General features: G+C 53.6%; 3 protein-coding genes across 5 annotated transcripts in view; 1 reads left to right on the top strand and 2 right to left on the bottom strand.

The window, feature by feature from the left end:
* RCCD1 (RCC1 domain containing 1) overlaps positions 1–4,613 on the bottom strand; it is a 9,014-nt gene extending 4,401 nt beyond the window's left edge. The window contains exons 1-5 of the mRNA XM_004370642.2: positions 4,439–4,613; positions 3,911–4,301; positions 3,637–3,758; positions 1,569–1,667; positions 1,038–1,208 (exon numbers count right to left, since the gene is read on the bottom strand). Coding sequence (XP_004370699.1) covers positions 1,038–1,208; positions 1,569–1,667; positions 3,637–3,758; positions 3,911–4,301; positions 4,439–4,613 — 958 coding nt within the window. The remainder of the gene's footprint in view (positions 1–1,037; positions 1,209–1,568; positions 1,668–3,636; positions 3,759–3,910; positions 4,302–4,438) is intronic.
* Positions 4,614–6,946: 2,333 nt separating this feature from the next.
* Positions 6,947–20,309, bottom strand: UNC45A (unc-45 myosin chaperone A). Of its 2 annotated transcripts, XM_023725953.1 has the most exons (19): positions 20,154–20,309; positions 19,880–19,916; positions 19,406–19,581; positions 17,674–17,766; positions 17,034–17,201; positions 15,247–15,415; positions 14,776–14,946; positions 13,838–14,009; positions 12,914–13,214; positions 12,036–12,130; positions 11,633–11,774; positions 10,857–10,997; positions 10,528–10,655; positions 10,276–10,342; positions 9,703–9,816; positions 9,369–9,484; positions 8,416–8,533; positions 8,174–8,329; positions 6,947–8,078 (listed from the first exon to the last, which is right to left on the bottom strand). In XM_023725953.1, exons 4-19 carry the CDS (start codon positions 17,755–17,757, stop codon positions 7,821–7,823), a joined length of 2,400 nt encoding a protein of 799 aa, XP_023581721.1. In that variant the 5' UTR covers positions 17,758–17,766; positions 19,406–19,581; positions 19,880–19,916; positions 20,154–20,309; the 3' UTR covers positions 6,947–7,820. The 2 variants fall into 2 exon arrangements, with proteins under 2 accessions (XP_023581721.1, XP_023581720.1); XM_023725952.1 differs by lacking the exon at positions 19,406–19,581 and having other exon boundaries at positions 20,154–20,295.
* Positions 20,310–23,571: 3,262 nt separating this feature from the next.
* HDDC3 (HD domain containing 3) lies at positions 23,572–25,692 on the top strand. Of its 2 annotated transcripts, none has more exons than XM_023725766.1 (4): positions 23,572–23,705; positions 24,001–24,056; positions 24,165–24,405; positions 25,366–25,692. In XM_023725766.1, exons 1-4 carry the CDS (start codon positions 23,594–23,596, stop codon positions 25,413–25,415), a joined length of 459 nt encoding a protein of 152 aa, XP_023581534.1. In that variant the 5' UTR covers positions 23,572–23,593; the 3' UTR covers positions 25,416–25,692. The 2 variants fall into 2 exon arrangements, with proteins under 2 accessions (XP_023581534.1, XP_004370701.1); XM_004370644.3 differs by having other exon boundaries at positions 24,708–25,439.
* The last annotated feature ends 1,780 nt before the right edge of the window (positions 25,693–27,472 follow it).

A 27,472-nucleotide genomic window follows, 5' to 3' on the forward strand; every position in this document is an offset into this window, starting at 1 on the left:
CAGAGTCCCTGATGGACCAGGAGAAAAGTGGAGTGCAGAACTCAAATTCCAGTAAAAAGACCAGACTTAATGGTTTGACCTTGACTGGAGGGACCCCTGAAGACATGGCCCCCAAACTCTCTGTTAGCCCAAAACTGAAACCATTTCCGAGGCCAACTCCTCAGACAAAGATTAGACTGGACTATGGGACATAAAATGATAGTCGTGAAGAGTGTGCTTCCTAGCTCAAGTAGATACATGAGACTAAATGGGCAGCTCCTGTCTGGAGGTGAGATGAGAAGGCAGAGAGGGTCAGGAGCTGGTTGAATGGACATAGGAAATCCGGGGTGGAAAGGAGGAGTGTGCTGTCACAGTATAGGGAGAGCAATGAGAGTCACATAACAACGTATGTATAAATTTTTATATGAGAGACTAACCTGAATTGTAAACTTTCACTTAAAGCACAATTTAAAATAAAAAAAAAGGACAGTGAGTAGCTGTTATACTGCTGTTTGGCAAGGCATTTGTTTAGCCTGGCCTAGAACAACGCACAACCAGTAGCATTACAATCCTCATGGGATTGCTTGGCAGAGAATATAGTTCCTCTCTTTTTAACAACTGTCTAATTACACTTGGTGTGGTAAAGAGTCCTGATGGAAAAAGAAGTTGCCCTTCCCATAGCCCATATGTCTGTCAACTGGTGAGCCAGCATCCCACAGCCTCTGAGTTCAGGAGTCTTAGAAGCTGGACACAGTTGGCCCTGCTGTCAGACGAAGAGCCGGTGCTATGGTGGGGAATGGGCCTGCCTGTGTGTGGAGGCTGAAGAACAGCCTCCTTCCAGGAGGACGAACCTGGGCCTGACAGGCTAGGGGGTAACAGCCGAAGCCCATGGGAATTGAGGTTGTATTTGTTGAGTGAAGCAGCTACTCAGTATGTGTCAAAGATGCTTCAGATCAGTTTTTAAGTTGGCCACACCCTTTTCTGCAACCACCAGCTAGAAAACAGGGTTGGTGTGACTGCTTGCTTCATCCTGAACCAGCTCGCCCAGCCCCACTCACGTGTCACCACAGCCGTGTGCCGGGACCCACAGCTGGCCTTGACTGCATCTGAGTCCAAAGGGAGATCCAGTAAAGCCGGGAAAGGCTGGACAGCGATGAAGGGGGCAGGGGCTCCATCCTCACCCTCAGCTGCTCCCTTCACTTCAGAACCATCCACAGTCAGCCCAGTGGCTTCAGAGAAACAACAAAAGTGATAATGATGACGATGGGGAACACTTACTGAGCATTGTCCTAAGCCTTATTCATACATTAACTCATCTAATCCTCACAATGGCTCCATGAGGCACATTATCATCTAGCTCCAACCCCCACACTCCACAGGAAGTGCTGGAGTTGATAGGTTTGTGGCTAGTGTAGTGCGGGGCTAGTGTCAGCTCCCCATAAGGGGCTCAGTCCCGGGGTGTGTCTGGGGGTCACAAGGATGTCACATATTCCTTCTGTGCACTGCAGCTCTCGGACCAGCACATGGCTAGGACTGGGGAGTGACATAAACTTCCTGGGGAGGCAGCTGTGGGAGTCAAGCGTCCTTACCTTCCTTTGTGACTGTCCTCCCTTCCTCTGCCAGGCTTCTGGAGGGCAGGGCCAGCTGCCCTGATTCATTCCAGCCCCAAGTATAAATATCCCCAGTCTCTGAAAGAGAGACGAAGGGAACCCACTAAACAGACTGAACCCCTCTCCACCTCCTAAGCCCCCTGCATCCATCCATGCTCCTCTGCCCCTCTAGGCCCTGCGGGCTCCCTGGGGACAACTAATGCCTGCTCTACCCAAGTTTGCACTCCAGGCGGAGGTGCCCCCTCAGGCTCCAGCAGCTCCCTTAACAGGCTCCTGCCCTTTCCCTTCAAGGGCCACCCTTTTCTTTGAGCCTCTTGCAGGGCACTCCTGTTTTCCTTCTTTTCTTTTGTTACTAAATTGTACACACACGTACACTTCTAGAATGTATCCCTGGAAGTTCTCCATTGGATTCCTTTCAAATCCAGGGAGCCTCATTTCCTTCTTCAACCCACCCCACCACTGGTCCTTCTCCAGGCCTCTTCACTTCCCTTGCCTCCCAACACTATATAGTTTTTTGGTTAGAGTAACGGCCCTATTGCTAAAAATGTACTAAGGATAGTTGCTAATCTGTGCCTGTTGTAAGCACTTTTCAAATATAATCATCAGTTCTCACAGCAGCCTTATAATATCCCTGTTTTACACAATACGCCCATTTTATTCACAAGAAAACTGAGGCACACAGAGATTAACTACCCTGCCCAAGGTCACAGGGGCAGAGAAATGACTCGAACCTAAGAAGTCAGATTTGAAGAGCCTGTAATCCAGCCTCTACACCAAACTGAAGGCCTCAACCTCCCCCTAGGGCCTTAAGTGTAAGACTCCCTGTTGGGCTCTCTCTAGCCCTTGGTTCTCTCCCTCCAGCTCAATGGTTCTCAAGCCTGGCTGCCAACCCAAGCCCATTACATGAGAATATGGTGGGGAGAGTGTAGGCAAAGGGTGTTTTTAAAGCCCCCTGGTGATTTAAAGCTGCAACCAGGTTGACCGCTCTAGGCCGCTCTCAGTCTAGACGCAGATCCTTGCAAAGCTGATCTGCTCCCAGCTCCCACCAGGGTTCCTCCAGGTGCCTAGAAAAGAGCTGCACCTGGATCGCCCGCCAAGGCGGTCAACTCAACACACCCAAAACGAAACCCTCATTCTGGTCCTACATCACCAGTCACGCTACCTCCAGTGGCTCACACCTGCCACCATCATCCTCCCTGTGGGCATCTGAGTGCCCACTCTGTGCCACACACACATCATGGCCACCTGGGCAAATGCAATATTTCTTCTCCATGCCCGTGGGTTCCGCTACCCCTCTCTCCCCTTCACACTCCCTTGGGGAGTACTTTAGAAAGAGTCCTGGTTGGTGGCAGATGGATGGGAGGGGTAGAGAGACGTAGCAGAGAGAAGGCAGACAACTCCAACAGTCCAGTTGGGGGTGAGTGATGGTGGTGGCAGAGGGGATGAATCTGAGAGGCATTTAACCAATTGATTGAACTGATTCCGACTCATGGAAATCCCATGTGTGTCAGAGTAGAACTACGCTCCATAGAGTTTTCAATGACTGTGTCCTTTTGGAAGTAGATGGCCAGACCTTTCTTCTGAGGTGCCTCTGGATGGATTTGACTCATCAACCTTTCAGTTAGTAGCCAAGCACTTAATCATTTGTGTCACCCAGGGACTCCTGAGAGACATTTAAACCTGCTGCTGTTGAGTTAATTCTAATTCACAGCAAAGCTATAGGGCAGAGTAGAATTGCCCCATGGCGTTTCCAAGGCTGTAATCTTTACAAAAGCAGACTGCAACAACTTTCTCCCTCAGAGCAGCTGGTGGATATGAACCACCGACCTCAGTTAGCAGCTGAGCACTTAACACTGCACACTGTGCCATCAAGGCTCCTGAGAGACATTTAGAAGGCATAAATGACTGAGTTGATGAATCCATATGAGACGAGCTTAGAAGGAAACCTGGCTAGGCCACCCACCAACAATGGAAGGGAAGGAGAAAGGAGTAAGGTCTGGGGCCTACAAGATCATGAGCTTGCTTGGAGAAGTGCTTGGTCACTCACCACTCACGCACACAGAGTGCCAGCCGCCCGCAGCCACCTCGGCCATGGGCAGGCCCTGCAGCACCTCCAAGAGCCTTGGCTCCAGCACTGCCTCCAGGGTCCCATGGCCCAACTGTCCATGCCTGAGCAAGAAGACCCGAGTCAGCTACAGTCACATTAAAGGGCGCCCCTCCCCTTCCTTCTCCCAGTCACACTCGCCTGCCACCTCCAGCCACATTTAGCTGCCCAACGGACTTACACCTGGCCACGCCCCTCCATCCCAACCCCTACTCACCTGCCGCTGCCCCAGGAGAACACCTGGCCTGCGGCATCCAGCAGTAATGCGTGCTCGGTACCCAGCTCCAGCCGGCGTGCTCGCAGCTCCGGGGCCAGAGGCCGGCAGAAGGGCGGGCGAGGGCTCACGTACGCGCAGGCGCCGGGCAGCAGGGGCAGCACCCCGGCCTGGGCCTCACCGCCCGGTCCGAGTTCCCCCGCGGCCTCCGGCACCACGGTCTGGGCCCAGAGGGGCTTCCCGCACAGTGCCGAGCCAGGCGACCAGACCTGCAGCTCCGCCCCGGGTCCAGGCCCCGCGCGCAGCACCACGAGGAGCGCCTCCGAGGCCCACGCGTCCCTGCAGCCGCCAACCGCGCCGCTCGCCGAGCCCGAGAGCTCGGCGCGGCCTCCACCTGCGGCGGAGGAGAAAGCGGGCTGGGAAGGGGTGGGGACGCAACCAGGGCCGCGAACCAGAATGGGGAAGGGTCTAGGCCGGGGCTGGTTGACCCTGCGAGCAGGCCGGAATGGGAGGAGAGAAGGGGACGCTTACGGCTCAAGAAGGCGGTGTAGCTCCAGCTTGCGCTCACGCGGCAGATGTCGACGCCCGCGCCCGGCGCCCCCAGCGGCTCGGGGCTGTGCACCTGGCGCCGGCGCCCAGAGCCCAGAGCCTGTCCGAAGCCGCAGAAGCCGAAGCCGAACCAGACCCCGGTCCGCTCCTCGGCCATGCCGGGGCAGCGCCCTCTGCTGGCTGCCTCCTGGCTAGGGTGGGCCGCGGAACATTGGGTTCGGGTCGGAATGCAGGAGATTCTTGCAGATAAGCCCGTTGTGTGGCACTGGCAAGCCTCTGGCCTTCCAAGGGCTGCAGCTGCCCTATCTGAAAATTGAGAAGAATACCGCCCTCCTAATCACCAAACCCTTTGCCGTCCAGTCGATTCTGACTCATGGCGACCCCATGTGTTACAGAGCAGAACTGAGCTCCACAGGGTTTTCTTGGCTGTAATCTTTACTGAAGCAGATCGCCAGGCCTTTTTTCCACAGCGCCACCGGGTGGGTTTGAACCACCAGCCTTTCAGTTTGTGGTCGAGGTTGAACTGTTCAGGAGCACCCAGGGACCTCTCCTAACCACAGGGGCAGACAATATCCACTCCACAAACGTTTGCTGAGCTCCAGCCTTCCCTGAGGTCCTAGCAGGTTTAGGAAGAAGATTCTGAACTGTCTGGAGGCTGGCACTGACTGGGTGACTTACCCTGTAATCACTTTAGGCTCAAGTTCAGCATGCCACAAAGTGGGCAAGAGATATTTAAGTAACCTCTCCCCTGGGTGTTGCACTAGGATCTGAAGCCCCTGTCCAGCTCCCACTTCCCTGTCTGACACGTCCCATGTAATCTTGTGAACTAACTAGAACTGTCGTCATTTTATAAAGGAGGACACTGAGACTCCCAGAGCAAGTAACCTTTACACAATCACACAACTCAGAAGGAGAGAGACAGACGGCTTAACTCAAGTCCATCTGATTCCATGTACAGTGCTCTTCCCACCAGCCAGTGGAAAACAGTAGGGAGTTTAGGAGGCAGTACCTGTACAGGTTACCAACTAGCTTCTGAGTTCACTTTGCTTCTACAGCTAGCAGTGGCTTTGGGTCCTCGTCATTTAATCTCTCTGAATCCAATTCTGTTTCTTTAGTTTTAAAAGGGGAGTGTTGATTGTACCTACCTTATAGAATTGTTTGAACTAAATGCATATAATGTATTCAATGCTGGCACAAAACATGATAAACATGTACTAGTTTATTAAACTCACCAGTACTTATTGTTGACATGATGGCCACTGGTATTTATTAGTTTTCAGGGACCTATATAAACACAGGAGACCCTGAGTGGTAAAAACAGTTAATGGGCTTGGCTGGCAATCGAAAGGTTGGAGGTTTAGGTCTGCCCAGAGGCACCTTGAAGACAGGCCTGGCGATCTACTTCTGAAAAATCAGTCACTGAAAAATCTATGAAACGGTTCTACTTTGACACACATGGGACCATTATGAGTTGGAATCAACTGGATGGTAACTGGTATATATAGACATAAACTTCAACAGGACCTTATCCAGTCATTTCTTATTTTAATAAGCCCTTACTCTGGCCGTAAGGTCAGATGTCTGCCTCCATGGAGCTCACTCTTAAATGGGGAGACAGATAGTCTGGTGGTTATAACAGCAACGCCACTTTCTCCGAACACCATGTTCGGCTTGATGGGAATTTCATAGGTATTTTCAAGCCTTTGAAGCCAGATCCTGCGAACAAGACTCCATGACCCCAGCCTGGGATCCTAATACCTTTCGTGTCCACTCCCAACCCAATGGAGCCTCTGACCTCGATCCTGACCCTTTGCCCTCCACCTCCTCAGGTGAGTCCTTCCGGCGGTAGCCTCGAGGAAACGCCGGGGGGTGGAGGGGGGGCAGAGTGGCCAGACGCCTCAGGAACGTGTCGCCCGCCCCAGCACTCTGGCTGACACCGACAAGGAATATAGAAAAAGTTTGAAGGGGCGCGCCCTGGGCGAGGCGGCCCATTGGCTGCAGTAGCCTCCTCCCCGGGGCCAATCGCCGGCGAGGGCGGTGACGTCCTCGGGACCAGGCTCACCTCGGTGCTTCAGATCCCCGCGGCGGGGGTTCCAGTCCCAGCTCTATCGGTTAAGGGCCCCAGGCCTACGATGGACCGCGGCGGCCTCAACTGTGAAATGGGGCGAAACCTCCGGTAAGCGCCGGCCCAAGGCAGAAACCGCACGGGATGGTTCTCACCCCCCGCAGGCACTCGTGAGACCACGGCGCTCGGTTCAGTACAGTTTGGATTAGAACCCCGTGGGGGAACACTCCTAAAGACCCGAGCCAAAAGGTTGGCGAGGAGCGACCCCTGAGACGGCGCACCCCGCCATTCCCCCCAGTTTGGAGCAGCGGCAGCTCACTACTGGAAGCGAGCAGGGGGCTGATGCCGAAAACAGGAAGCAGAGGTACTAGCGCTCGGCTAGCCTTATCTTTTATTGGCTCAGGACCTGTCACTCATCTCTGCCGAGCCAACGAGCTTCCAGCTAGACTTGGCGCTGGTGGCGGAAACGGGCTCTGCATGGGGCAGGTCGGGTACCCTGGCAGAGCTCAGCCTTTCTTCTAAAGGGCTCAGCTACAGGAGGGCCCACTGATTTCCCGTGAGGAAAGACAGTGCCCCGGCACCACATGGGCTCGAAATCCCGAACGCAGCCTGAGTGAAGGTCAATGAGAACTCAATACAAACAAAAGTATTGAAGGGTCAGCGTACGGGAGGAGTCTGTACTCTAAAGCCTTCGTTTCCACTCCACTGGATAGTGTTTTATTGATTAGCTTCCTGGACTTACCCCTTTTCCCCCCAGCAGGATTAAGAGGTGACTCAGAGCACCCTGGGGTGGGGAATCCATTGGATTCCTTCCATAGTGGTGGCTCTGCTGCTGCTGTGATGCTCCTCCAGGGTGCCCTCATCCGTGACATGCCAGCCCACAGCCAGCCCCCCCTGCCCTGGGAAACGGCACACATTCGAGTTCCACACACTTTTATTAGAGGGTCAGGGCAGGCCTGCTAGCAGGCTCAGGGGACGCTGACAGCTGATGCGGCTGCTTGATGTACCTTTCCTGTTGCCCGGGAATCCACAGGCCAAGTTGGGATGCACCTGCCCCCTTCCCAGCCGTCTACAGTAGTACAGGAAAGGGCTCTGCTGGGTGAGGCTGGAGGCAGTGCTGCAGAGCAGGGCTGTGTGGCTCCACGTGGCTCCTAACAGCAACAGCTGAGAAGCAGAGGCAAGAGTGTCCGGCATCCCAGCCCTCACCAGCCAAAGTGGCTTCTATCTTTGCTCCTGGTGCTGCAATAGGTGGGGTGTGCAGGTACGGTGTGCCTGAGCTTTGGAACCAGAGGCAGCCCCTCACTTTCCATCCTGGTTGGGTTTGATAAGCCCGTACTCCACCGCTTTCCCCAGGCAGGCTGCGGCAGCCCTTGTGACAGGGCCCTCCTCGCCCTTAGCCAGCACTGACAGGATCTCCAGCACCTCACTCTCCATCAAGGTGCTGGCGGTCTCCTTCGAGGCCTCTACCATGTTCAGCACCACCACAACGCCCCGGTGCTGCAGCTCCCGGCTGGGGCTCAGAAGCAGTGCCTGCAAGATCTCCAGCCAGTGGGTGGTCTGCAAGACACAGGGCAGCGTGTGGCCACTGAGCAGCACCATCATGCTGGGAGCTCCTGGCCCAGCCCTCCCCCACCATCAGAAGAGGCACTCACCACTTGTGGGATGCGGCTGCAGAGCGACGGCTGCAAAGAGGTGAGCATGGCCAGGCCCCCGGCAGCCGCTCGCTGCAGCAGCTCGTCATCCTCTCCGCTGTACAGCACCAACAGCTTTAGCCGGTCATTGCCCTCAGCGACAAACAGGTCCTGCACCTGTGGCCAGATAAGGGGGGTGGACCGAGTCAGGCAGGGGCACCTCTGCATTTGACCCGCTGTGAGTGCCCTGGGCCAGCCCTCACCTCCTTGCACATGGCTAAGTTACACATGCACTCCGTGGCTGCCCGGCGGATCATCTCATGCTCCTCAAACATGTAGCCCTCGATCATGGGCACAGCCTTCTCCTTCAGGATCTTCTGTCTGCAGGGCCCGGGCGAGGGGGGCAGGGAGAGGGCCAGCATCATCAGAGCCTCTGCGTCCACTGCCACCCCACCCCACATCCCCAGACAATCAAGCCCTGGGCCAGGGATTTCTCTTGGCAATGTCCAAGGGGCCAGGGTCCTCCTGCACCAGGTATGGACTGCAGTGGTTTCCAGCCTTCTAACCAGGCCTAGTAGACCACGTGGGGCCATGGAAAATGCTCTAGACTAGGAGTTAGGAGACCTGGGTGGTGGTGACGCTGATGCTAACAGTTAACACTTGAGCGCTTACGCTGACGCAGGCCCTTGCTGAATCCTCCCCACGACCCTCCGGGGAAGGTGCAGGTGTGATTCTCACTACTATTTTGCAGAAGAGGGAAATGAGGCTGAGCAGTGTGCCCACGGTCCCAGTTAGGACTCAGAGCTGATACATACTGGCACATTGCTAGTTACCAGGCACCTAAGTGCAAAGTACTTTTATATGTAACTTCTCACCAGTAAGTACTATAATCATCCTCATTTCACAGAGGGGGAGGCTGAGGCAGGTTAAGTACCTTGCTTGAGGTAACACAATTAGTGACCAGTGAAGTCAGGATTTGAACTCAGACCGTCTAACTCCAGAACCCACACTTTGTCCCCTAGGGCTGGGCCACCTCTCAGGAGCGCTGCACAAGACAAGCTCTCTTAACCTGTCTCCTCATCTGTACGATGCAGGGGACTCACTGTGAGGCTCAAACAAGCCAATGGCTGAGGAGTGCTTTCCAAACTGTAAAGGGCTCTACGAGGGATAATATAAATGATGCCCTGCCCAGGTCCCACATCCCGAGGGTCCTCACCGGAGCCTCTCGCTGATCCCCGCCAGGTTTGTTAGGGCCATGAGCGCCTCGAAGTTCTGCAGGCCTGAGCAGTTGAGGTGCAACAGGGAGACAAGGGGCCGCACCACCTCATAGATCTGTGACATGCACCTGTCTGTCAGGGCTGCTCGCCCCCAGCCCCACAGTCCCTGCATGGAGGAACCCACCCCCCTGAGAGTGTTGCCCTCCCTACCCCGGGGCTCAGCGAAGCTGCCACTTCCTGCTCAACCCAAGGAGGAGCTACAGCCCTGGCCGGAAGCATCAGGGCCCAGGGAGGGGGCGAGGTGAGGCCAGGGCTGGGACAGAAGACACACACCCGCTCGCCAGGAAAGGTCATCTCTGGGTTGGAGGTGATGGTGAGCTTGGCGAGAGCCTGAGCTGCCTTGATCTGCCCCACGTCGGTGCCTTCCAGGGCCAGCGGGAGCAAAGCCTGTAGGAGCAAGTGGTCAGAGCCCAGGAGGGACCTGGGAGCGAGAGGCCCATCCCATCAGGCCCTGAGGCACTGACTGTGCTCCCCTCACCCTTCTCCCTCCCCAGGCTTGACCATACTCCCTACTGAGACCCCCTTCACCTCTGAGCTCTCATCAACCATCACAAACACTTCCTCCAACACCCAGCAAGGGCTAGACATGGACGGTGCCGGGTGCTGGGCCATGGAGGAAATGTGGCAAAGGAAAAGGAGGAGAGCTAGGGCCTTTAGAAGCACAAAGTACGAGGGACTCCAGGAGCCAGCCCAGTTCAGCATCCCTCACTCAGCAGGAAGATGCTCTTGCTGGTAGTTAATGCATTTCCATCCTACAGCCAACACCAGTGGCTGGCATAGCAGTGAAGAGTCATGTTTTATAGGCTAATGGCTCTGCCTTCAGGAAGGAGTCTGCAACCAGCTTACCTTGCCCCCTCCCTGAGCAACCACAGTGCCCCGGTCTGCTACCTCTTCCACCAACGCCAGAAAGACCCTGTGGGAAGAAGGCAGTGATGGGTGGGCAGGGCCCGGGCTTCTGCTCAGCAGGGGGAGATGACCGTGCAGGTGGCCCTCCTCACTCCAAGAGGCCCCCCGCACCGGGGCCCGCTCCCTCTGCAGTCACACAGCAGCCCAAGGCCCAGGAGTTGGGAGGGACCTGCCCCACCCCAGGAGGCTCACCTGGAGAGCAGTTCCCTGCAGGAATTTGTCAGCACAGGGCTCTCGGTCTTCACCATGCACGTCATGGCCGACACCACCCCTGCTGCCAGCAGCTTCTTCACCCGAGCCCGCACAAAGCTCGGTTTGTCCTGGGGAAGGAGGCAGCTTAGCAGAGGGACCTCAGCTGACTAGAAAGGGAAAGTGGGCCCCTCCTCATAGCACAAATTTATGACCGTGGGGAAAGAAGGGAAAGAAACCCGCTTAAATGGGAGGCTCTTCTGTTGTGGATGCCCTGGGTCAACTGGCCCCAATGTCAGGGAGAGCCCTAGCCCATTCTAGTGGCCCCTTACCTTGGGGTGCTGCTCAGGCACATGCTGCTTGGCATACTTGGCCAGCTCCACCATCTTGGGGTCGGGCTCCTCATAGTCATAGCTGTTGGTGCAGTTCACTAGTGCCGAGGCCACTGCAAAGAGCACGGACCTCTCCTCGGACTGCCAGGAGCAGAAGGGCATTCAGTTGGCCATCCCAGAGGTCAGAGGACTCTGCGGCACTGGGACAAATGCTGCCAAGGCCCGGGCACCCAATTCTACCCCTGGCTGGACCATTCGGGCAGCAGGCTGAATCTGGGAACCTCCCCAGGCCCAAGCCTGGCCCTGGACGTTAGGAGCTCACAAACTTGACCTTCCCAGCTCCGCCCAAGAGATGATGGTTTCTGACACTGTTGGCTTCATGCCACACCAAGTGGTCACCTGAGCTATCCGTCCGCCCACCCTCCCTGGGATCTCTAGGAAAAAGTCACAAGAGCCATTGGTTAAGACCCACCAAAAACGCCCTTTCCCACTGCAGTGGAGTCAATTCCAACTCATTGCTACCCTAAAGGACAGAGTGGAACTGCCCCATAGGGTTTCTAAGGCTGTAAATCTTTATGGAAGCAGACTACCACATGTTTTCCCATGGAGCAGCTGGTGGTTTTGAACCACTGACCTTCTGGTTAGCAGCCAAGCACTTTAACCACTGTGCCACCAGGACTGCCTCCCACCCCCCATTAAAAAAAAAAAAAAGCCTTAGTAAGCTCTGATCCCAGCCAGTGTCCCAGGATGACTGACTGCAGGAGCCCCAGAGCTACCCTGCTGAGCTGGAACAGAGCCTTCAGAGCAGCCTCGTCCTCCACAAACTCTTCCTTCACGTCAGCATCAAAGGTGAGGTAAGCCAGGCCCTCCACTGCCCAGCGCCGAGTGCCCGCATCTATCTGGTCATTGCACAGCCACCTGGGGACGTGGTGGGTAGGGGACGACTGTCAGAACTGGGGGTGAGAAGAGGCACACCAGGACCAAAAGTGCAAAGCCAGGGGTTTGGGTATCCCTTCACCCATGTGCTAGGATCCATGAGGGTCTGCCTGGAGGAGAGCAGCCCCTACTAAGCCAGAGAGCAGGCCAGAGAGGAGTCACGGGAGGTGCCCTCTACCCAGATCCCCCTCTCTTAGGATCTGTTGGACAGGTGGGAAGCCACAGCAGTGCCACACAACTCACTTCCGACACTGCTTGGCCAATTTGAGAGTGGAGCCTTCAGCAAACTGCTTCATGCTAAAGTCCGTTCCGCCGGCCGAGCCAAGCTTACAGAGTCCCTGGAGGAAGAGGGCAAGAACCAGCTGCCTGGCCCGGGGATGCAGGCAGGGCTTCTCTACACCTGGCGTGGCTTCCCTCCTTGGCACTCTGCCCCCTGCCCCACCAGTCTACCACACAGAGCATTTGGCAGCAAAATCAGCTGTCGGGGTAGCCATGTGACATAACACTGGTAGAAACCGACGCATTGACCACTGGACTGTCTTGGGCCCCAGCCCTGCCCAACCTGCACTGGTCTTGCCCTGAGATTTGCTCCATTCTTTTCTGTGTCGGTACAGAAGAGCTCTTTGCAAGTGGAGCCAAGGCTTGTGTGGGAAAAAAAACAGGTGCTTCAGCCAAGGCCAGAATCCTTATGGGATGGATTTCTCTAGCAGGAGAACCAGCTTCCTCAAGGTGCATGGCTGCAGTGCACTTATGGAGGGCCACCCAGGCAGTCCCCAAACACCAGCTCCTGGAGATGCCTGCATGTCCCCCACAGGCCCTGCCTTTTCACATGGCCCAACTGCAGCCTCCAAACTCTGCCATCATCTCCCATAGGAGCTCCTCCCAATGCCTCCAAGTGCTGCCCTGCACTGTCACGTGGCCCCTCTACACAGCTCATCTCCTGACTTGACTGAACGCCCCATGGTGGACAGAACCAGGCCCCAGGCCTCTGGCCCCAACAAGGCCCTAAGTATCCTGAATATTCTTCTAGTGCCTGCTGGTGCCATACCCTGAGACACCAGCCTGGCTGGCACCCCTACATGGCTGCTTGCTTGCCTGCCCCAGCCCCGGCCCTGTCCTACCACCAGCGCCCGGATGCGGATGCTGTCCTTCTCGCTGCGCTTGTACAGGTCCTTGAGCAGTGAGACGCCATTGGCAGTGATGAACGAGGCCCGCTTGGCCTTGCCGGCTGCGTGGATCAGAGCCTCCACAGCCACCAGCTGCTCTTCCTCCTGCTCAGAGGCGCACAGGGCAATCACGCTCTCCATGACGCCACTCAGTTCCAGGGCCCGGTTGCCAGCCTCACTTGGGCCCTGCAGGAGGCAGGACACCGTCTGGATGGCCCGCAGCTTCCCGGCCAGCCCATGGCCCTCAAACCAGCTCCTGAGGGGCACAGGGTGACAGCTGTCAGACCAAGACCAGCTTAAAAGGACGACCCTGCCTCCCTTCTCCTCCCCCCTCCACTGGCCAGGCACCTGCACCACTTTAGCAGAAACGTTAAGAAAAGCTGCCAACAAGAAAGGACTAGGACTTTTCAACAGTTGCTGATTTTCTTTATCCAGGCTTTCATTCCTGCCTTCCCTGATAACACACCACCTAACAGGGTGTCCCTCGTACTCTCACTCATGCACCCTGTTCATTTCCTTCCTGAACTTATCATGCTCTGAAATCATTGTTGATTTCATAATGTGTTTATCATCGGTCCTGCCCCAAACTGTAAGCTCCTTGAAGGTAAGGATGGTCACGGTTCACCGCTGTGTCGGCACAGATACATTGTAGGCGTTCAGTAAACACGGCATGTGCTTGAGGACGTCTGTTATCAGAAAACTGACTTGAGAAAAAACTTCCCTGGCTGGGGTCACTCTGGAACAAGAAGGGGGTTCAGGACGACTTTGTTTATCCTCTGCCTGTCCTCCCCCAGGTTACTCTCTCTGTTGTCCCTCCTCAAAGAACCAGAACTTTTAGTTGGACCCCCCTGGCAATGCGAGATGGGGAGACTCCCTTACTTAATGTAGTTTTCACAGAGTCGGTAGAAATTCTCCCTCTCGGCATCACACTTGAGGTCGTCGAAGAGCTTGCTGAGGAGGATGGAGGCACTCATGCGGCTGTTGGCGGTCACCGCGAGCTCCCCAGGAGAGTCTTGCACAGAGCCCCCCACCTCCAGAATCTTTTTCAGACCTGAAAAGACACCTATTTAGCCCGGAGAACACTAGTTCCAATCCCTACGGATAAAGGGAAGAGGTTTCCTGGGAGATGCACAGAAGAACAGGATCACCTCCCTCTGAGATGAGAAGGTACAGAGTCCAGACAACCATGTGAGGGCAGGTGCAGAGAGTCAGCTGGTGATCTGCTACCTACAGGGGCAGTTGTGATGTCAGGAAGGACCTCAGAAGTGAGGGCTACATCCCGGCCCTACATGTGGGGCCCAGTGCTCTGGGGCTTTGAAGTTCGTCATCTGTAAAACTGAAGAGGAAAATCACACCCATACCACATGGAATTACTGGGAAAACAAAAGATGAGGTGTGGGAAACCATCCAACTGATGTGCTCATTATGTGAGGCCTTTAGCAAAGGTTTTCTTTTATTTATCTTTTAGGAGAAAAGAGAAGTTTGGATTTATATATTAGACTTTTTTCCCAGAGTATAGAAGTAACACACATTTAGGGAAAGAAACTTCAGACATGGAAAGCTAGTATAGCCTCACCCACTCAGGGATAAGCTCTGTTAGCCTGCCTGCGGGCCTGATGTGTGTGCGGCTGTGCACACAGAGGGCTGCAGGGTCTAACCTTGTGATTCCTCAGGGACAACGCAGGCCACAGAGGGCACGTCAGCGCAAACACGTCTAGCTACAATCACAACTTTTCTTAACTCCTGGGGATAAGCAGACTTCGGCCACCAAAGCAACGTATGTTCAGTCTCTCTCTCTTTTAAACTGTGTCACATACCTTGGTCAATAACCCAGAGGGTGAGGCTGTTGTTGGGGTCCTTAGGAGACTTCCGAGGCGCCACTTTAATCAGGAGGGTCAGGGCATTGTCTCGGCCTTGGCCTGAGACCCCCACCTCAGTCAGTAGCTCCAGGAGGTTACTGATGAGGACCTTCAGCTCCCGGGCAGGATCTGCCAAGAAGACATCAGTGGGCTCCATGGTAGTCTAGCCGTGGTCTGACCCTTGAACTTCCCCAAAAGGCCAGGGAGACACAGGGAAGGGGACACCTGCATCCTAGGTGCTTGGCCAGACTCCAGCCTCCCCCTCAGACCCGCTGCTGCTTAGGATCTAGAGTAAAATACTGTCGCCAAGACACGTTCCTGAACAACTTGCAGCTGCAAGTCTCTTCGCAAAAGAGCTGGCCTGGCTGGTCAGTCCCACCCCCTCCGCGATGGCAACGTCCCAGGGGCCACAGACCTGCTTCCACTCACCAACGACGATGGCGCCTTCTTTCCCCCGGAAGCCTTTCCTAACGCCTTCCATGAGGGCATCGAACATAATCTGCAGCAGGTGGCAGGCTGCCAGGGACACAGCCTGGTTTTCCACGCCAAGGATGGAGACCATGCGCCGAGTTCCCAACATGCTCAGGGTGGCCACTGTCTGGGGTGGGAGAGTGGACAGAAGTCACTTGTTGGCAAGGGCAGCCATAAAGATTCCTAACTAGGAGTCGAAGAGTGTGGCCTACAGGTGAGAAAACATCTGGGTGGAAGGACCAGCTCCAGGTGAAAACAAAGTGAGCCTGTCTCAGGGTGTGCCCCCGGAGTCTCCTTGGAAAGGCTTTCTAAAGAAAACATTCCAGAGGAGTCCACCACTACCTCCCCTCCAGTTGGCTCCAATCGGAGAAGACGAGGATTACTGTGGCCCCAAGGGCAGCGGCTTTGTCCCCCCAGGAAGAAGACACAAAAACCTGGACAAAGCTAGCTAACAGGCCCAAGGACACCTGGTCCCACCCTAGTCCCAACCCTGTGGAAATGGACGTGCATCAGATGGGCCTGCAAGGCTTCTCCGTCCCCATTTCTAAGCTGAGTCTATCCTAGTTCACACTGGGACAGACAGGAATGCTGAAGGAGGTAGATGGGTTTACACTGGTTTTATCATTCTCAGCCTGGGAAGACCCAGAAATAGAGCCTGAGCTTGGCCTGAAGAGCTTTCATGGAATATTGCACAGATCCACCCCTGATCTAGGCACTGTGGGCTCCTCTAGGAGTGACCAAGAGGTCAGACCCTGTCCCCGGGGTCAAGCCAGCTCAGGCCAGAGCTGGGGTTCTGGAGCTCACCACACTGGCCCCAGGGGCAGGGCTGTTCTCACTGAACTGCCCTGTGCTAAGAAATCCTCAGTCTACACTGGGAATCAGTTCAAGGTCAAGTCCTATATATCTGGTCACTGTCTCAAAGGCAAGGATGCTGTGGGTGACACTGCTAACCACACCTCTTGCTGCTGAGGACACCCTCCAGGGGAATAACCAGTCTGACCTTCAGAGCAGGAACAGGTGCCTGCTTTTACCTTACGGAGACTATGAGTCAATGACAGGTGTCCCTTTGGGAGCTGGCTGCAGGCAGCCCACCTGAAGCAAGTGCTCAGTGTTAGAGGGTGGTGTCTGCTCTTTCCTGGCCCCATTTGTCCCAAACCATGTTGATCTTTTTTGTGCCATTTTTCTTTCTCCTCTCTTGCTAAACATCTCCTTGTACTCCACTGTTATGGGTTGAATTACAATCCCCAAAAAGATATGTTGAAGGCCTAAACCCTGGTACCTGTGTGTGTGGCCTTGTTTGGAAGTACAGTTTTTGAAGATGTTACTAGTTAACATGAAGTCACACGGGAGTAGGGTGGGCCCTAATCCAATGTGACTGGTGTTCTTACAAAAGAGAAGACACATAGAGGGACAACGGCCACCTGAAGACGGAGGCAGAGATGGGAGTGACGCTGCCACAAGCCAAGGAACACCTCTGGCTACCAGAGCTGGGAGAGACAAGAAAGGAGCTTCCCTTAGAGCCTTCAAAGACAGCATGGCCCTGCTGACACCCTGAATCTGGACTTTTAGCCTACTTTCTGTGAAGAAATAAACTTCCCTTTGTTAAAGCTATCCACTTGTGGTATTTGTTACAGCAGCACTAGATAACTAAGACAGCTGCTGTAAGTTCTTTTGTAAGCACGCGAAGGCTGAGTGAATGGATGGATGGACAGACTGACGGAAGCAGTAACCTCTACCCCACCTACCCGGGATTGGTGCTCAGAGCAAATGCCGACCAGTGTGCGCAGAGCCGCCAGTATCAGGTCAGTCTCGCCCGTGTCCAGCAGGCGTTGCAAAAGCTGCACCCCATTGTTCCGGAAGATCTTCTCAGCTCCAGCGTCCTCCCGGGCCAGCACCACCAGGTTCTGAGAAGCCTGCGTTGAAGGAAGCACATTATAACAAAAGCACTGCACACAGCAGGGGTAGGGCAAGCAGAGGCCCTGAGCTCTGGACCTCACTGCTTCCCCTCAGCAGCTGAGTGACCATGGCCATAAAATGAACCTCTATGAACTTCAGTTTCCTCATGTGTAAAAGTAGATAGACAAGCTTCTTCTCAGGGTTGATGCTTACAGTAAATGGGGTCGTGAATCCCCAGTAGAAGCTGAAGGGCAGGGATGGTACGTCATTCACCTCTGTACCCCTAGCTCCTGGCACAAGGCCTGGCCAACAAGGTGCTCCATCAACATTAACTCTCTCTCCTTGGTTCACACTAAGGCCCCAGGCCCTCAGAGCTCCCAACCAGGCCAGCAGGAACATCTGGGCCAACATCAGCAAACACGGAGGGCGCTCTGGACAGGCAGCTCTAGTGGGAGTTCAGCCCTGTCTGGCTCAATCCCGGGCTTATACCTTTTGTTTTTTCTCAGTGCCTTTCTCTTCTGGGTCCAATAGTATCTGAAACATCTGTTCCACTTTGGCATCCGTCGAGGACATGTATCGCACCTGACAAACCAACAAAGCATGGAAGACATCACCCCTCTCAGACAGAGACAACACATTCCCCATTTGTTCTCACTGGCTCCTCCCAGGGCCTGGCTCCTGTCTCTGAGGCACAGCGAGGATGCCTGGGCTCAGGACAGCACCAAGCTGCCTTGGGCAGGAAGAGACTTGCCCTACAGCTCCTCTCGAGCTACTTCCTGCTTGGGCAGCAGAGGCAGGGCTGATGCTGAAGGCAGTGCCGCTCAGAAGGGGAGGCGTCCAGTTAGCCACAAGCCAACCCACTCCCCCCGGTGCCATTTATGTTGTGGCAGCATGAGTACACAATATGTGGCATTAACTCGGCATCTATACCTCCTGCAAGGGAGCAGGCAGGCCGTAAGAGAGCTGCTCACACTCCCTTTAGCTTCAGAATTGCCCTTTGACAGTCTTTCAAACAATCTGGATGGGTAAGACCACTCTAGGCCCATTCCCTTTCCCAGGTCCTAGGCGTGGATGGCATATGTCTAGCACTTGTGTCGCCCACTCCCCTCTTGAATCCATGGCAGACACAACTGATCAATCATGGCATGTCTCCTACTATGTCCAGAAGACCTGTTTCCTAATCTTCTCAAGACAAGGCTCTAGGCAGCCACAGCCGATCAAAAAAAGCTGGCGCTGAGAGGAAAACTACTTGCTTTCCCAGGTCTCAACCTTTCAATAAGGTGTTTGCCATCATATCACTTGCCTCCACTGTATCAGAATTTTAACACTAAATTATCTGGTTAATTCAAACTTGGCTATAACTCATAATGGTCTTTAAATTCCTTTCTTTTAAATACATTTTTAATTACATGTGCTATACAAATAGTGTTTCTTCATTAAAAAAAAAAAAAGATGAGGCACAGTTTCCTTTGAAAAGCCCACTCCTTTCCCCAAGGATCACACTGTTACCATTTTGAGGTATATCTTTAAATTTTTTTCTTCATGTTTACATATCCAAGTATACCCATAGAAAAAAAAATAACAGTTTTGAGTGTGTATGTGGGAGAGCATTTTAACATAAATGGTATCATACTACATGTTTTATTGTATAATTTGCTTTTTGCATTCAACAAGTATCAGAAAACTTTGCATGTCAATAAGCATGGAGCCACCTCTTCTTGCTAACACAGAAGTCTGTGGTAAGGCCATTCCCCTAGTGTTGGACATTTAGGCAAGTTCCAATTTTTTGTTACTACAGACAAGGCTGGAAAAAACAGGCACACGCCTATATCTGCACATGGGCAAGGTTTCTCTAGCGTAGACAGTGAGGATGTGCTCATTTTAGATTTTAACAGATGCTAAAGCACCCTCCAAAGGAGCTGTACCAACTCACACCTCCCCAGCAGTCATGAAAGAACCGGTGTCCCTGTAACTCACCAACTGTCTGCCTCCCTCCTTCTAGCAACATGTTTGCCAAACAAATCACCAAGAAAAAGTACCTTGCTGTCATTTAAATTTGCTTTTTCCTAATCACTGGCAAGCGTGAGCATCTCTCTACATGCTTCTTTGTCATCAGCATCTCCTCTCCCATGAGCTGCCTGTTTACACCCTTGGCCAGGATTCCTTTATCAATGCTCCTTTACCACCAGTCAATGCCTCCAGCTCTCGGTCACTCACACACCTTCTCCTGAATCTGGCCCCCAATGTTCCGCAGGGCCTCCTGGAAAACTTTGTTCTTGGGCTCCAGGCTCACACATCTCTGCAGGTCAAGGGCAGCCTGGTCGAGGCGGCCCAGCTTCTCTAGGGCTTGGCTCCGCCGGTAAAGTGCTTTGACATCCCCGCCGTCCTTTTCAATGGCTGAGCAGAAACGGGAGCTCTGTCAGCACCCATGAGGCCACAGTCTCCAGGCAAGAGCAGAAAGGAAAGATCTTGAGGGCCAGAGGAAGGAGGGGGAACGGATGCAGGGCTTGGTACTTCAGCCTCAGAAAAGGTCAGAGTAGCTGTAGAAAAGGAAATGCCCCAGAAAATGGGAAAGAAAGAAGGCAGACGTGTTTCAGGGGCCAAAAGAAGAAAAGAATGTGAAGGTGCAGTGGTCCCAGAGTCCTTGACACCATAGAAGCCCCACGGTTCCACAAGAGAGCCCACATTCCCCTACCTTTGGATGCCTCAGTTTCCGCTTTGCCATAATCTTCCTGTAAGAGAAAGAACAGGAGCCTGAGAGACTGGTCAGCTCCCTTTCGGGCACTATCAGGCAGCAGAGGGACGCTTGGTCCCCAAGGGCACCTGATCCCCACCATCCCGAGGCCCAAAAGACATGAAAAGTGTGTTGGGCCTAGGAAGGAGAATGCCCAGGCACGGCCCAAGCAGCAACCGAGATGGGCAAATTGGGGGCCGCGCAAGCCAGGGGCAGGATGGCCCGGCTCCCTCACCAGCTTGAGGTGGCAGGCGGCCAGGTTCCGATGCAGAATGGCCTGGTCCTGGGGCCCCGCGTCCAGACTCAGGGCCTCAGTGTAGGCGGTCAGGGCGCCCTCGTAGTCTCCGCATTTGAACAGCTCGTTGCCCTCCTTCCGCAGCTGCTCCACTGAACTTTCCTGTGGAGATAAGGGGGTGGAGACGTCGGAGGTGGGCACAGGGCAGAGCTGGGGAGAGGAGGCTTGGGGTCAGGGTCAAGACTGGGGTGGGGAGGAGGCCAGGGAAGGGTCAGGGCAGGTGCGAAGAAGGACGGCGCCGCGGGATGAGTACGCATCCCCGGGGCGGCAGGCTGGCGTTCAGGGGGTCCCTGGACCACTCACAGTCATCGCGAAGCAGACGTCCTGGGCCCGCGCAGGCGCAGTCTCTGGGGCGGGGTGGGTCTAAGCTCTGGAATGTGTAGTCGCTGGCCCCGCCTTAGCCTTGCGTCAAAGACGGTGGCAGAGCAGGGCGGGGCCAAGGAGAGAGAGCGCACAGAGGAAGGGGCGGGGCTGTCGACCGGGTCCGCAGGCGCAGAGAAGATGCGGGCAATCCTAGCCTGTTCCTTCAGGGACCTGCAGGGGGCGCGCGGCGGAGGATGGAGCGCGCGGTCCGCTGCTGCCTGAGCTCCGACCGCGGCAGAAATGCACGATGTCTACGGTCATCAGGGCCACGAGCAACAGGCTGTAGAGTCCCAGCGCTAGGAGCGGGCCCGTACCCCTGTGGAAAAGCAGAGTGTATCAGGGGCCTGTAGACTTGATGCTACTGACTGTGGGTTACAGACCCCCTGAAAATTCGGGACCTTCTCCCTGGATAAAATGAAGACATGCATACACACAAATATTTACATACAAATTCAGGGACTCACCCTGCATACATCTATGGGCAGATTCAGGATTTAAAACCCCTGTCGGGTTAAGTATGCACCGGCTTAATTGCACTTACTTGCTAATCTGTGGTGAGCACTTTCACGTTTCACCACAACTTTTATGTGTTGGCAACGGGTGAAACTACCGCAGATTGGTAAGAAAACACAATTAGACCCATGCGTATCTTGTTTGTTTGGGCAATGTGGTCCTGCCTACTATAAAGCGTATAATGCATGGACTACAAGGTCCTCTGAGATTTAATCCTTCACCCAACACACACAATGGCTTCCAGTTATCCAGTTTTACAGGCCCCGAACATTTTCTTCATATAATTTCTGTTTAATGTTTGTTCCTCCACTAGTCTGTAAACTACAGGTCTTCATCCAGAATTCAAGAACAGACCCCCAGATCCTGGAACACGCTGTCCGTGTCCCAGTGGCTTTTCAGCTGCTTTTCTGCGGGAGTTCTCACCTGAGAATGCGCGGGGGCGGAAGAGTGGACACACTGAGCTGGTACAAGGCCTCAAATTCAGCCCGGGTGCAGCAGGAGGCCCCTGCAGCCTGCAGATGGCAGCAGTAGGCTTCCTCCGGAGTATCCCAGAGCCGAGGACAGAAGCCTGGGTAGTGGCGGCCATCGGCGTCCCGGGTGGTTTGGCACAAGTGGGGGTGGTGGGCCAATGCTGAAGGGAGGGACAAAGGGGCTGGAGTTAGGAAGGAGTGATCTGCCCACATCCCACCCCATCCCTTCCAGAGAATGAAAGGGATCAGCCAGTCCCAGAGAGGCAGGCTCCCTTCCTCCCCTCCCCAACAGCTCCCCAGAGTAGCCCATTCCACCTGCTGCAAGTAGAGGATGTTTGGGGTGGGGTGGGTGGGTGATGAGGTGGGAAGTGTTGTACCTGAGAGAGAGGTCGGCTGGGCGAGGGTCACCAAGCCTAAGAACAGTGGTAGCCCCACAGACAGGCCTGTCAGCAGGGGGCCTGGCTTTCTCTGGAAGCCCATGGGAAGTCACCTCCACCTCAGCCCTGGTCCTAGAAACCTCAACATCTCTCTTTCTAAGCCATGACTGCAGGGAGTAAGGAAATAAAAATTAAATCCAAGGTCCTCAGGCACCATTAACACACACCTGAAGCTTCTCTGTCACACGCCTCTAAATAGAGAGGAAAGGGACTGAATTTCTATCCCCTGTTGGAAAATGTGGGGACTATGGCTCCAAGCTGCCTGCCTACAGCTTTCTGAGCTGAAGGGGAAAAGGCTGAGAAGACTAGATGACAGAATGAATGATGAGAGAAAAGTTGAGCCATTAGCCTGGAGAACAGACAAGCATTTAGAGCTCTTTTCTCTCCACTCTCCAGCTTCCAGGCTACAGTGGAAGTCCTAGGGATTCTGACCATTCCATTTCAAGCCCCAGAGACCAGCATTTGGAGCTTCCCTCTCTAACCTCTACAGCATGGCAACCAAGACTAGCTGAAAATCATGGAGAAGTCCTTTTGGCACCTTTTCCCCTGAGCCCTCACCTGCCTAAGCTAGAGCCAAAGCACAAAAGCTACCTATCTGGTTGTAGTATACTTAGCAGCTAGCCAACCCATCTCACAGAGAAGTGTGTGTGTGTGAGAGAGAGAAAGAGAGATGGGGGTCCTCCAAGTCTCTCTTACCCTTCATACTGCATAGCTGCCATCCACTGACAGAGAATTTCTTCAGAAAGCCTGAAGCAACCAGCCAGCAGCCTTAAGTGTTGTTCCAGCATCTACCCCAGCCTGACAACACATGCTCCCGGAACAGCAGCAACAACACTCATCACCCCAGGGGCCCAGAGCAGCTGCCTGGGGACTGAAGTAGGCGTCCTATGGCATAAGAAAGCAATGTAAATTTCCGTTCCAGCAATGGAGAGCAAAGAAGACAGTTCCTGCAGAAACACCAGTGCTGACTGAGAGCTTAAATCTGAAGCAATTAGGCAGGGCTACCAGAGTAGGCTCCAATTTCCCTAGGGTCTTATGCGCTCAAAGGTGAGGCTCTGTGCCCATAGCAACCATGCCCATGCCTACAGGGAAAACTATGATCAGCAGAGTTGAGAATTTCCTGAGCATTGACAGGTTAAAGATGTCTTTTCATCGGGGAAGAGGCCCCTCCTGGAAGAAGCTGTCTCTGACCCCAGGCTAGGTGAAATGCCCTTCCTCCAGGGCACCAGAGGTCCCTGCGACTTCCTGCCCTGGACTCAGCACACAGTGAGGCCACTGTGTGTGTTCCTGTCTGTGGGTGGCCTGTGGGCTCCCTGCGAGCCAAGCCATGTTCGTCTTGTACCCCCAGCGCCGAACAAAATGCACTGAACCAGAACCTGCGACGCAGAGGGCAGCTCCTCACACTAGTTGCTTTCTCTGCCCTTGATGTTAGCCCCTTGGGACGGGCCCGGGGCAGGAAGCCAGCTGGGTCAGGCCCGGTTGCAGCCAGCTGGGCCTGACGCAGTCCCTCGGGCCTCCGCGGCGCCAGGGGGCGCTGTGGACGCTCCGGCCGGGCTCACGAGCGGCCGAGGCCACAGGCACCTGCGCAATCCGCGCAATGGGCTCCGAGGTGGCGCAGGTGCTGGAGGCTGCGGACTTCGCGGCTCGCAAGCACCGATGGCAGCGGCGGAAGGACCCCGAAGAGACGCCCTACATCAACCACCCCATCGGTGGGCGCGCAGGCTGGGGAGAATCTGCCGCTGCGCCTGGGGGGCAGGGATGGGGACGGGGACGCGGATGACTTGCACCTTATCGAGCGCCTGCTCCGTACCAAGCTTTATGCCAGGCACTGTTCGTGCGGTATGCAGTCTAAGCTTCACACCAACCCAGTGCGGCAGGCATGACTGTTCCGTTTTTCAGTTGTCACCCAGCTAGTAAGAAGCCACATCTGGCTGATTGCAAAACCCACAACACGCCGCCTTGTGGTTCCCTCCGGTCTGACTTCTTCCTGCTTTGCTCTGTCAGGTGTGGCTCGGATCCTGACCCGTGAGGCGGGAATCACTGATATTGTGGTGTTACAGGTAACTCTTCTACTCTGCTAGGAGGCTGGGTTGGGGTTCAGGGGCCCCATTCAGCTCTGGGCGCCCCTTGGCTGGTGTCACAGGACTGAGTGGGAGCCCTGTCCCCAGGCGGCCCTGCTCCATGACACCGTGGAGGACACAAACACCACCCTGGATGAGGTGGAGCTGCACTTTGGGGCACAGGTGCGGCACCTGGTGGAGGAGGTGACAGATGACAAGACTCTGCCCAAATTGGAGAGAAAGCGGCTGCAAGTGGAGCAGGCGCCCAACAGCAGCCTGGGGGCCAAACTGGTGAAGCTGGCAGACAAGCTGTACAATCTGAGGGACCTGAATCGGTCCACCCCAAAGGGTACGCTCCCCCACCTGCTCTCAGGGAAGGGGGAGGGATGTCCACCTTCTGGAGGCACAGCCTACTCAGATCCCATGTAAAAGGCCTGGACCTAACTTGTTAATCCCCCAAATTAATCCTATTAGATCATTCTTTGATCTTTTTCTTAAAGTATAAATACAATAGATGGGCCAAAGAGAAGTTTTCAGAACAAGTCATCCCATCAGGAACTCATGGCCCTGCATCAAGCCCTCCAGAAAGTGGGCAAAAGCCAGTATTGTCCTTGACGTCACACAAGCAGGTTTCTCTCTGCTCTCATGCAGGATGGTCAGAACATCGTGTTCAAGAATACTTCCAGTGGGCAGCTCAGGTGGTGAGGGGCCTTCAGGGAACAAACCAGCAGCTAGAAGAGGCTCTAAAAAAGCTGTTCGAGGACCGGGGGCTGACACTCTGAGCAGTGCTTGGAGCCATCGGGTAGCACAGACTCCATCCAGCTTTGCTCAGGCCAGAGAGGATTCATACCCCAGCCTTTCACTTCCTCCTGAGCACCTGATTAGTTTAGTCCAGATATCAGAGAGACCAAAAACACTTGCCTTTCCTCACTCTGAAGGTATCCCATTGGAGCCAGGATTATGGGAATTGGATGCACACCATCCATTTCTCACTATCCTTCACCAGGCCCTGCCTCTGTTTGCTATTTTGCATGGTGGGATCTCTGGCCCCCTGGGGACTTGGGCTTATAAGTCATTATAGAAAATAAAGCATGTTGGGTAAAGGTTTAAATTGCTGCTGCACCTTCTCGGGCCTCCTGAGTGGCAGACCAGTAGGCAGAATGCTGGCCAAGACTGTGGGCTTCAGCAGGACAGCGTTCCTATTGTGTGCCCTCTGTACAGCTCCTTCAGGTTGAGGGCCTCAGCCCTTCCAAACCTGGCTTTCTTTTTATTTTTTTTTCTTTTGCAATTTATTTATTTTTTCTTTCAGACAAAAATATATACTTTGGAGGAGTACAGTGTTTTATGTGTTTGGGTTGAAAAGCATGTGGGAAGACCAGCACACTTGGCATATCATCTCGTCTGACTTTACAAAGTGACCTTTGTGGGACCCTCATTACATGTAAGAATAAAATTTTCTCTCAGTCAACCCTGATATCATGTAAAAGATGACCTCCACATTATAGTTCATCTCTATTGCCCAACGTATAACTCACTGTATTATTTATTAAAAAGTTTTTTTTTTCACTTTTTTTTATTCAGGTGAAGGCTTACAGAACAAATAGTTTCTCATGAAACAGTAGTACACATATTATTTTATGACATTGGTTAACAACCCCACAACATGTCAACCCTCTAACTTCTCAACCTTTTTTTTTGGTGAAAATACACATAGCCAAAGATACACCATTTCAAAAATTTCTGCACGCACAGTTTAGTGACATTGACTACGCTCTTCCAATTGTGCTGCTATTCTCACTTAAGATGAAGGCTTACAGAACAAAATAGTTTCTCATTTAACAGTTACTACACGTTGCCCTATGACAATGGTTAACAATCTCACATCACAACAATATCCTTACTCAACCTCGGGTTCCCTATCACCAGCTTCCTTGTCCCCTTCCGCCTTCTGGCCCCTGTCACTGGACTACTGTACCTCGTTAGTCTCATTTGGTTTTACGGGGCTGTCCACTCCCAGGCTGAACGGTGAACCTCGGAGATAACTTCACCACTGAGCTAAAAGAGTGTCTGGGGGCCATACTCTCGGGGTTTCTCCAGTCTCCTTTAGGCCAGTAAATCTGTCTTTTTTTTTTGTGAGTTAGAATTATGTTCTATATCCTTCTCCAGCTCTGTCCAGAACCCTCTGTTGTGATCCTGGTCAGAGCAGTCAGTGGGGAACCTTTCTTATCAGTGAGATGGACTGTATAATTATCTGGGTTAGATTAAGTGGTGCCTGACATACAGATGCTCAAGAAATGGAAGGGATGACGGATGTATTGAAAAAGAGTGCCTCTGGCTAACTGGCACAACTTTCTGGGCACAGGAGAAACCCCAGTAGCAATATGATAGGATGGGTGGGAGGCTGCGGGTATCCATACTCTAGAGCAGAACGGAAACTTCATGGGGTTCGCAGCTCTGCTCAAGGCCGTAGTACCCCATTGTGGTGCGGTCCAGTCGATTCCGAGGCCCTGTTAGATTGCGGGAATCCTCCGGTTGCTAAGCGACAGGAACTTCCGGGTGTCACCGGAAGTGGCCCTGGTACAGCGGCGGAAGGCGGAGGCGGTGTAGTTTCTCTGGGTCTCTGCCTGGAGTAATAACCGCAGGTGATAGTATTTGATCACCGTTGAGCTGCGAAGCCTTCTTAAATCGTCGTGAAAGGAGAACATCCGGGGAGGAGGAATTTGTTCTGCCAAAGGCCACTTTCTCTTGGACTGCGATGGTTTTTTGCACAAAGGAGGCCCCAGTGCAGGCTCTTCGCGAAAAAAGTGAAAGGCAACACAAAAGCTGACTTTAAAACGAGTTTCAACACGTTCCCAGATAAACGCATAAATGAAGCTTTGTGTAATTCTCTTAAGCCAGACCAGGACGTGGTACGTTTTGAAGAAAAAAAAATTTTTTTTTAATTAGTTTTGCGGGAGTGGAATTACAGGAATCTTTACTTTCATCCTTACACTTTTTATTCACCTGAGTTTTAAAATAGGTTTTAAGTGGTTTAAAGTTTCAGAACATTAACAAACATTGACCCCCTTTCTGCCTTTAGAACGCAAAGATAAAAAGATTTTCACAAAGTGCTTGATGTTTTACAAAACTTTTTCACCCATGTTACCTCTTCTGCTCTTTAGTAATAATCCGGTGAGACAGGCAGGGTAGGAAGTATTCTCATTTTACAGAGAAGAACTATGAAGCTCAGAAAGGTGAGAAGACTTGCAGATAGCCGAAGAGATAAACAGTGACAGAACCAGGACCAGAATCCAGGTCTCTTGACTCCCTCTCTCTTCACACTGCTGGCCTTTTTTTTTTTTTAATTGTGCTTTAAGTGAAGGTTTACAGTTCCAGTCGCCCAGTTTCTCATACAAAAATTTATACACACATTGCTA

The sequence above is a fragment of the Trichechus manatus genome, unplaced genomic scaffold, assembly GCF_000243295.1.
Source record: "Trichechus manatus latirostris isolate Lorelei unplaced genomic scaffold, TriManLat1.0 scaffold00009, whole genome shotgun sequence".
NCBI classification, from domain to species: domain Eukaryota; kingdom Metazoa; phylum Chordata; class Mammalia; order Sirenia; family Trichechidae; genus Trichechus; species Trichechus manatus.

Bases quoted from the DNA above. Each gene is read 5' to 3' on its own strand.
- UNC45A (XM_023725952.1), bottom strand. From the start codon at position 19,909: ATGGCAAAGCGGAAACTGAGGCATCCAAAG. The intron at 14,947-15,246 runs GTGAGTGGAAGC...TCTTCTTGGCAG, and splicing joins AGAAGGCGCCATCGTCGTTG to ATCCTGCCCGGGAGCTGAAG. The intron at 14,010-14,775 runs GTATGTGACACA...GTGTCTTTTCAG, and splicing joins CCTCTGGGTTATTGACCAAG to GTCTGAAAAAGATTCTGGAG.
- HDDC3 (XM_004370644.3), top strand. From the start codon at position 23,594: ATGGGCTCCGAGGTGGCGCAGGTGCTGGAGGCTGCGGACTTCGCGGCT. The intron at 24,057-24,164 runs GTAACTCTTCTA...CCCTGTCCCCAG, and splicing joins CTGATATTGTGGTGTTACAG to GCGGCCCTGCTCCATGACAC. The intron at 24,406-24,707 runs GTACGCTCCCCC...GCTCTCATGCAG, and splicing joins GAATCGGTCCACCCCAAAGG to GATGGTCAGAACATCGTGTT.